The 9,037-nt window shown below is 35.8% G+C and overlaps 2 protein-coding genes and 1 long non-coding RNA gene across 4 annotated transcripts; 1 reads left to right on the plus strand and 2 right to left on the minus strand.

Annotated features, from left to right (window-relative positions):
* Positions 1 to 344: 344 nt before the first annotated feature.
* On the minus strand, positions 345 to 3,874 carry FYB2 (FYN binding protein 2). Of its 2 annotated transcripts, none has more exons than XM_053469245.1 (6): positions 3,748 to 3,874; positions 3,484 to 3,564; positions 3,145 to 3,199; positions 2,144 to 2,306; positions 1,681 to 1,714; positions 345 to 691 (listed from the first exon to the last, which is right to left on the minus strand). In XM_053469245.1, exons 3-6 carry the CDS (start codon positions 3,193 to 3,195, stop codon positions 673 to 675), a joined length of 267 nt encoding a protein of 88 aa, XP_053325220.1. In that variant the 5' UTR covers positions 3,196 to 3,199; positions 3,484 to 3,564; positions 3,748 to 3,874; the 3' UTR covers positions 345 to 672. The 2 variants fall into 2 exon arrangements, with proteins under 2 accessions (XP_053325220.1, XP_053325219.1); XM_053469244.1 differs by having other exon boundaries at positions 3,145 to 3,202.
* On the plus strand, positions 1,017 to 1,604 carry LOC128500183 (uncharacterized). The gene is made up of 2 exons (XR_008354897.1): positions 1,017 to 1,119; positions 1,196 to 1,604. It is a non-coding gene; the product is annotated as an uncharacterized LOC128500183 (long non-coding RNA).
* An 882-nt stretch (positions 3,875 to 4,756) lies between the features above and the next one.
* LOC128500606 (FYN-binding protein 1-like) lies at positions 4,757 to 8,179 on the minus strand. The gene is made up of 7 exons (XM_053469801.1): positions 8,160 to 8,179; positions 7,813 to 7,933; positions 7,197 to 7,356; positions 6,364 to 6,475; positions 6,229 to 6,272; positions 5,614 to 5,677; positions 4,757 to 5,159 (listed from the first exon to the last, which is right to left on the minus strand). The coding sequence occupies exons 2-7, from the start codon at positions 7,870 to 7,872 to the stop codon at positions 5,087 to 5,089; spliced, it is 513 nt and encodes a 170-aa protein (XP_053325776.1). The 5' UTR covers positions 7,873 to 7,933; positions 8,160 to 8,179; the 3' UTR covers positions 4,757 to 5,086.
* Positions 8,180 to 9,037: the final 858 nt, after the last annotated feature.

The raw sequence follows: 9,037 nt of genomic DNA on the forward strand, positions 1-9,037 counted from the left end.
CTGTTGCCGTCTCTTGGTCGAGTCGGTGTAACTGTGCTTCATGTGAGCACTGGTTATCCTAAAAGTGTCTGAATGGAATCCCCACCCTGACACCACAGGCAGCATTGGATAGACTAGCAGAGACCTATATCGACCCCGCTGTGGTGTAAACTGGATCTTTAACAGCAGCAGCCGACGGCTGGATACACACTATGCTGTTAGACCGTCGCCTGTGTGTATCCAGCAGGCGGCTGCACACAGAAGTGTGCGATGCTGTCGGCCACCGGGTGGCCAGTCCCGGCCTACACACCACCTTAAAAGACTTCTAGGCAGAGACATACCAATAAGTACACAGATTACATCACTTTTTCATTTGAAACCCACCACGCATGGGCTCCAATTTGATATATTTTATTTACAAATGAGTGCTTTGCATACATATACAGATATTATATTTGTAAGAATTCCGCATGTCATTCGTTTAATAACCGAACGCTGTGCATTTGCATCAGTTCTATCGGTAACATTTAATTGTTCACGCTGTGTCAGGTTCAGATATTTTACCATCTTCCAATAACCAGTTATTCCACATTATTTATTATTCCTCGACAAGATTTATAATATATTTTTATATATATATATTATATATATTGTAATTTTCGTACGGGTCTTGGGACACTTTTCATCATATCATTACTTGCATTCTCGGCTCCTGTTAAAAGAAGAGATAATTAATGTCATTACAGGAATGATTAATTCTTCTAACCGTGTACATATTTCAGTGCTGGACTCAAGTATGGCTTTATCACAAAAATATACGGATCCAGACAGAAAAGGGACATAAAGCACACAAATCTTACATCTGTACACGCTTTCACTAACTATTTAAAGTATGTTTCAATAGAGATTTCCAGCACAGATCACTTGTTTTCATCCCGTCCCTCAAGCGAACGATCATGAAATTCTTTGTAAGAAGAATGCAGAACAGAATGTAGAAAATGTAGAAATTCTGAAGTAGTATGGATATTTTAATATGAGTGCACTCACTTGAAGGTCACAAACAGGCTGGAGGGGGGCTGTATTGGCGTTTTAAGGGCAGCGACTGCCATATAACATAAAACGAGGCTGCCTGCGGGATAAGTGCTGCCGAACGTTGCGGTTTTATGATTGCTTAGGATGCGTCCAGGCAAATACAGCTGCCGGCCACACGCCGCAGCGCCAGACCAGGAGAGTACGGGGTGCTGTGGCCTGCTGCCCACCAGGTATTAGCCTGGCGTGCCGGATGGCCAGTCTGGGCCCAATCACAAAAGTATTACCTTTCAGATAGTGTTGCAATAAAACAAAAACTATGTTTAGTTCCCGGGATGGCTGGCAAAAGTGGTCAGGGGGGCAATTTTGTGCCTATACATTAAACTTGCCAATTTTGCACCAGGGGACTTGCATAAAAAGCACTAACAACCTGACTGGGTCCTTTCTGTGTTCCTATTATGGGGCTTGCATCTGCATGTAAAGGTGTTGTGGACAGTTTACAATGGGTGCATTGTCTGCCAGTGTGTTCTGCTACACACAAACACACTATATATTGTGTGTGAAATATATATTATATACACACATACATTTATATATGTGTGATTGTATGTAACAGAAAATTCTGTATTTAACCAAAACAATTCAGTTTTCAAAAAGTGGCAGTGAACTTACTCGAAGTTTAAGCATTCAATCTGAACATAGCCAACTGAAAGAGAAAAAAAAGATTTAACATAATTTATTAATTATTAAATCTGCTGTTTAGAAAAAAATAGAAATCAAATATTTGTTACATTGTCTTTATCTCAAAGTTTGAAGCACCCTCTAATAGTTAAGATATAATAGTCTTTGTATGGCGGAGACCCCTTTGGGCCGTTCCCACCAGTCTTGATAAGTTATATTATTATATCATATAAATGCTGGTATTATGAGGTCATTTAACATGTAATAAGAGACTCGTTGAGCTGACTTTAGAGCATGGAGTGCAAGCAGAGTGCCAAACAGGAAGAACATTTTATTAAAAAAAAATGGACATGCTTATTTTTATTATTTTTTTATGCTTTTGGTCTATAGTTTAAAAGTAATAATAATAATGATTTGCAGTCTTTTAAATCAGAGCAGAAATACTTGAACTTACATTTTCCCTGTGAATTGCGACATATGATCATATTTTCAGAAGAGACATCTATGACATCCAACCTTTCTCCAGGTTTAACTGGCAAATTAAGTTTGCCTTTTGGGGGCGCCGACGTAAATTCATTGACTACAGCCGTGGTACTGACCACTATATCCGACGTGTACTAATTGGAAAAATAGAAGAAAAAAAAAAACAAAAAAGGTATGAAAATCTCAATTCCAGGTAACAGAGAATAAATGATTTTCGTTCTTTCGTTCGTAGAATCAAAATGTAACAAAAAAAACGGAGAGTTGTGTTTTAAAGATTTTCATTGCAATAATAAGACAGATCCTGTAGGTGGCGACACTTTATACCCAGTAATATACACAGCCGGTAAATCCAACTTCTCAACTTATAATTGATTCATAATTAAGAGTTACAACCAAAAACTAAACTTTAAAAAAGCCACACAACACATTATATATATATATATAATAAAATATACATATAATTATACACACACTATATGTCTAAAAAAAAAAAAATTGTGTTTGCTATTTTATTATTTAAATAAAAAAAAAAAAAAAACACAAAAAACACACCCAAACCATGAAATACGTTGAAATTATGAAATTATGTGCATTGTTGCCTAAAATGTAGTTTCATTAATTTTTCATCCAGATGTCTGTCCTCAAGCTGGGATTTTCAAATCGCATGTAGACCAAAACTTTTCATTTTCAATAAAAATATTCAGAACTAATTATTAAAGCGCACTTATGTTTTAAAACCAATATGAAGACATCTCATGGTTACACTAGAACTTGCAGGCAGGGCCGCCATCGGAAACCTTGGGGGTTCATTGCAGGACGGGTCCCCCTCCATGCCTCCGCTATTGCCCTTACAAGCCTCCCAGGAGCACATTATATGGACGCGCAGAGGTCCCTGTGCCTTCTGGGACCCCGGTTTGGTCGGGTCTGGCGCCGAGCGCACCCCCTAATGGCAGGACAGTCTAGTTCCCTTACCTTGAATTTATCTCTGAAAATTTTCTCTTCTTTGGCAAATATTTTAAGCATCTTTCTGCTAAGAAATGACAGATTCATTAGACAGGAATACATTTGGGAAATACAGATATTACATACATATATATACGGTATATATATATATATAAAAACACACACACACACACACACACGTATATATATATATATATATACACACACATATTACGATATTAATCCTGTGACGATACAATTCATATGGTTTTAGAGAACTAATTTTCTATCAAGACGCGGTAATCCTAAAACACAAAACATAATCAAGTCGTAATGGAACATTAAAAACATGTGAAGAGATGTACCGACCTGTCGCTTTCTAGGTTGTCTGTCTTTGGTTTCTTAGAATTTTGAAATATTTGCCTCAAATTTGATTTTTGTGCATCCTCCCTGAACGAGCCATCAAAAATGACATTTTATTAAAAAAAATTTAATAAAATAAGTAATAATAATAATAATCAATTATTTGTCTAAATACTCAACACCCTTAACACCCCCTGGAGAGAGAGGGAGGTTATAGAAATATATATAATATTTTTATCTAAATAAGTTTAAAAAATACCCCAGACTAACTTGGGTTCTTCATTGATAGCAGAGAAGTAAAATTCTTCTGTCGGGGCCGAGTCATCTGCGGGAAATAAAAGAATTCATTTTTTTATGGTATGAAACAAGGGCATTTAAGATTCCAGCCCAATAACGTAGCAACTCAAAAAAAAAAACTCAATTTTAGCGACATTATATTATATATATATATATAAAAAATCAGTGCTGTATTTTGGTTGGGGTCTGCCCCTGACCTAACCAGGACAGCATCGAGACGGCCCCCCACAATCTACCTCCACTGTCCTCTCTGCCGAGTACCAAGATACGACACTGTACTTTCTCCTGCTGTAAAGACTCAAACCTTAAGCAGTCGTTGGTCTCGTCTTAGATTCAGGAGCCGTATGTCTATCCCATGCATGTTTAATACCCTCACTGTATTACCCTTTACCACTTCTGCTGGGAGGCTGTTCCACCTGTCTACTACCGTCTCAGTAAAGAAAATACTTTAATGCAAAGATAAAACAAAGTCACATGAATAAATACAGAAAAAATGATCACTTACTTACAGAGGTCGGAGATACGAACCTGCGGTTTAAAATAACGGAACAATTATCAGCACGAGCATTAATTAAGATTCCCCTTTTATGTGTTTGATGATCCCACAGAAAATGACATCTTTTTTTCTGAACAAAAAGGGCTTTCACTTGAAACCACAGAAGCGTGCAATAAAAATACATTGTTAATATGTTAAAAAATGTTTTTCATTTAAGCAGGGTGAGGAGTCATCGTACTTTTTAATGGGATGTCCATAATTAGCACCGTTTGTGCAATATGGATAGAGATCCCCCTAGGGACCTCTGGAACATGTTATGTCTATGACAGCACAATGACATCTCTTAGCTCACAATTGTTTTTATTTTATTAATTTTATTTTTTATTTTTAATGAAATTAAGAAAAACCAAACATGTCTCCCTTTTCGACTTGTAGGAAAAGAGAGAAACATTATTTCTCTCTCTTCCCTGCGACCCCCCCCCCCCCCCCCGACCAATCATGCGGTGATCTCCATAGACTTGCATTGGAGATTGCAATGCACGTGAAGGGCCAGCAGACCCTGCGGGGGATATCCAGTCCTCTGCTGACCTCTCCCAGAAGGGAATGCCCGAGCCACGCGATCAGGCATTCGTTATGTAACGGCTTACCGGCGCTCACGCCAGCAGCCGTTACAAACCATCGGTCAGCAGTAAGCCAGCGATGCCGACGAGGGGGGGAGTCCCTGCCGCTGCAACAAAGTCAGGACAGAATCACTTTTCTGTATACGCCATTTTATTTAATGATTAAAACCAGGGCACTAAAAGGGTTTAAAAATAGTTACCCAGAGTCATTTCTCTTTTTTGCATCCTTCTTGAGGAAATTTGTTAAAATCTTTGGTAGTCGTCCAGAGCTAAAATTGAAAAAAAAAAAAAAAACACATTTAAAAAAAGATTAAGCTAACCCAGCATACATGTTTGCTGCTATCGTGTTTTTTTTCTCTCTCTTGTACGCAGTATGTGTTCAGTATTATAATTATGTATAAAATATAATATTGTCCGGGGTATGGGCTAATAAAACAAAATGGCGCAGATCCGATCACTCAAAGGGTGAGAACTTTACTTAAATTGGTAGCAAAAAAAAAAAAAAAAAAAAAGTCTATAAAAACCTGAAATTTTACAATTAGGGGGGATTTAAAAAAATAAAATAAAAAAAATTGTGCATTGTAAAGTGTTCTGTACAATTAATAAGCGTAATTTGGATGCCAGATGGTCGGAAAAGTTTTATTAAAAACTTCTTGCTATTGTGCTCTTGCAAGTATATTCTACATCAATCGGAAAGAATTCAAAAAGGGAACAGTCACTGACCTGTTCGATACGGTGCTATGGTTGCTTCCAGCATCATCGTACACATTATCCAAGTCTTCGGAATCTAAAAAACAAAAAAAGACAAAAAAAAAAAATTCTGTTTTTTTTTTTTCGATGGTTATCTCACTAACATTTTATTATTTTCCATTAAAAAAATGCCTTTACTGAAACCCTGTAAATCTACATATATTTAAGGGCATATTTCCATAGCATAATAGGAAATAAAAGGAAATTTGGGAAACCACAGTCAATATAATGGAATTTTCCAAAAATTGTGTTATATTTAAAAAGACGTAGAATAGCTTATTGTGTTTATTGCTAATAACTAGTGTGTTAAGGGTATTTAACCTCTAGTTGTATTATTTCTGTTAAAACAGACATATATACACATATTTTTTGTATTATTTACAAAGCATAGAAAGTATGAGTTGACAGCAGGAATCCAGGGCAGTCATTGCAGGGCGTTATGAGAAATATTGGAAACATTTGCAGAATTTTTTTTTTTTTAATTGCATTAAAACACACATTTTAGAACATCTTACCAAAAAGTAAAAAAAATTAAAATATATTAACATTAACATGATGTTTATTTTATCTCTGGAAGCCACTACTTACAGTTGCTTGTAGTAGTAAGAGAATCATCGCTCGCCGTTTTTCCACTACAATAAATAAGCAGTACGGGGAAATGTCAATTTTATTAATAACGACATTTAAACCAAAATAAAAGTTGCTACAAGTTCAGAAACTGACCTTTCGACCTCGATATAAACATCAGACTGAATAAAGTTTTGTCTCAGGTACGGTCTTCCCAAGATCAAAAGGTCTTGATAAGCATCAATTACCGAAACAGGAATAAAGCCATCTGGGGGGGGGGGGATAAAAAAAAAACACCGACCTGTTACAATAATTTCTTATGTGAAATCATATTGAGTTGCGTGTGTTGCATAATTATTCTTCGCATAAAAATTGGCTACAAAAAAAGTTATTACTACGCTAGGTTGTAGACTTTTTGGGAAATATATGGTCTTCACCATTAAAAAGGCTGCTAGAAGAAATTTAGAAATCCTCCCTTTATCTGCAGACTGCCATTGGTATCAGTCATGTGATATTTTTGGTGACTTTTCTGCTCAAACACCACACTGAGCTGATGCTTTATGGCAATGCTAATGAAGTCCGTTCCTCCATAGACTTTCCTTAGTCAGAGAGTCCAGCTGAGTGATTAAGACACAGGCACTATGATAAGGAGTCAGGACTAGTGTTTGTCCAGTAGATTGGGCTCAGACAACAGAATAATTAAATGGTTAATATGCAGCTGCCTATAATGCAAAACCCAATAACTAATTTAAAAGGAAACCACACAAAACGTTTCAAAACATATTTAATCTGATCAGTAATAAAATAAAAATTAAAAAAAAAAAAAGCTAATATATTTTATGGATGAGCCCAGGGTATGCACAGAATATTTGCATATGTATAACAGTATGTGTGTACATTATATATATATTTTTGCCTATTTTTTTGTTAAAAAAAAAGAAATAAAATAAAACTATATTGTGTACTGAATTGAAAAAAACATAACTCACAGTTGCCGTTATCATTCCGTGCGAGCCATTTGCCAGGCGGGCAGTCGGTGGTATTAATAATTTCCACAAGTTCCCCCTTCCTAAGGGTCAGCATATCCTTCCCACCTTTACAGTCCTCTTTAACGCTCATCTTGTAAACAGCATTTTCCGAACCAGTTATCTAGAAATAGTTACGGAAAAACATTTTATACCAAGACATCATTATATACCCTACAATTCATATAAATGTCACACGGCCAAACGTTAAAAGGGGAAAAATATATATATTTCCATAATACCCGAAAACAAAAATAATAAAAAATAATGATTTTATAATTTATACGTAATATATAATATATAATACATATATATTAGATATTGCATATATATAAATACATATATATTATATATTGCACACACACACACACATATTACATATAAATCAGTATATAATTTTTTTAATTTTTGTTTTCAGGTATTATGGAAATATATTTTTTTTCCCTTTTAATGTATATAATAAAAGAAATAAAAAAAATATATATATAATATGATAGAAATATCATTAAATAATCTGCTACAACCCAGTTTGCATCATTTATACCCCCAGAATCCCTAAAATGTCATGAAATTAGTTTACCTGGAATTTTTTTCTTAATGCCAATTCACGTTTTCCAATTTTCGCACATTTCGCACCCATTGGCAATGCAACCGGGTTCGTTTCTGCGAGGGGAATGCCTTCACAATGGGAGTTCTTATAACTAAAAAAAAAAAAAAAAAAAAAAAGGTTTTTTTTCCCCCAAATCGCATAAAGTGGCATTCTCTAGAACACACAAAAAAAGGTTCTTATCGATATTTTGCCAATTTGCTAACACAACGGATGGATCATTTTTATCCAAATAACTAGTGATGTCATAGATCAAGTTCTCTTTGCGTTGGTGAAAATGAAATATACCGTGATTAGCATTTCTTCTATTTCTAGGTTACCTGGGCTGCTTGTAGCCATCCGCAACCTGGGGGAGAAAAAAAAAATGGAAGGGTTAAAACGAAAAATGTTGGGCCAGATACAACTTTTGCCTCTAAATAAAGCAGACCCAACAGCTTACAGCCTTTTTATTGTGATTATTCAGGAGTCTGAATACACCCCCATGCCCCGCAGTGTTTGTCCGCAGAGAAGCTGCTTAGCAGACTAGCGCACCCCAAAAACAAAGGTACAATTCCAAAACCTGCCACTAGGGGCACACGTGTTACGAGTGTTTATTCTTTGTCGAGTGCATGCGCAGTAGACCTAAGAGTCCAGATCCCTGCCAGCGATGAACTTACTTCAGAGCGGAAATCAGGTTGATCATATGAATTATCCAAAGGACCTAAAAGGGGAGAAAAAAAGCGAAATTCGTATGTTTGTGGTACAGGTCTCCCACGAGCCACAAAATGAGTGTAACCATGCATTAAAATGTAAAGATAAAACCATTAAATTTATTTTTTCAATCCCACAAAATAATAAAGTGTATCACAGCCATTTTTGGCATCTAGAAGGTTAACACATTATTGTGAAAAGAAGGCATCGACACAGGATTAACGTGGATTAATAACGAGCCAACAGAGCTCAATTTACATGCAATGCCCCAGATTTTAATGCTCTCTGATCACAGCGAGTATTACTCTTTCTGGGTTTATTCACTAAATGGGGGGTTTGCAGGACACAGTGTATAATGTATAATTCAACACGCAAGAAGAGTGAAGAAATATCAATGACTTAATTATACATTATACAGGGCCAGTCAAGCTCTCCGTTTAGTGAATAGACCCCAGTATGTTATATGACTGTAAATAAAAAAAAATAAAAAAATAAAAAAAAAAGAATA

The sequence above is a fragment of the Spea bombifrons genome, chromosome 6, assembly GCF_027358695.1.
Source record: "Spea bombifrons isolate aSpeBom1 chromosome 6, aSpeBom1.2.pri, whole genome shotgun sequence".
Classification (NCBI taxonomy): domain Eukaryota; kingdom Metazoa; phylum Chordata; class Amphibia; order Anura; family Pelobatidae; genus Spea; species Spea bombifrons.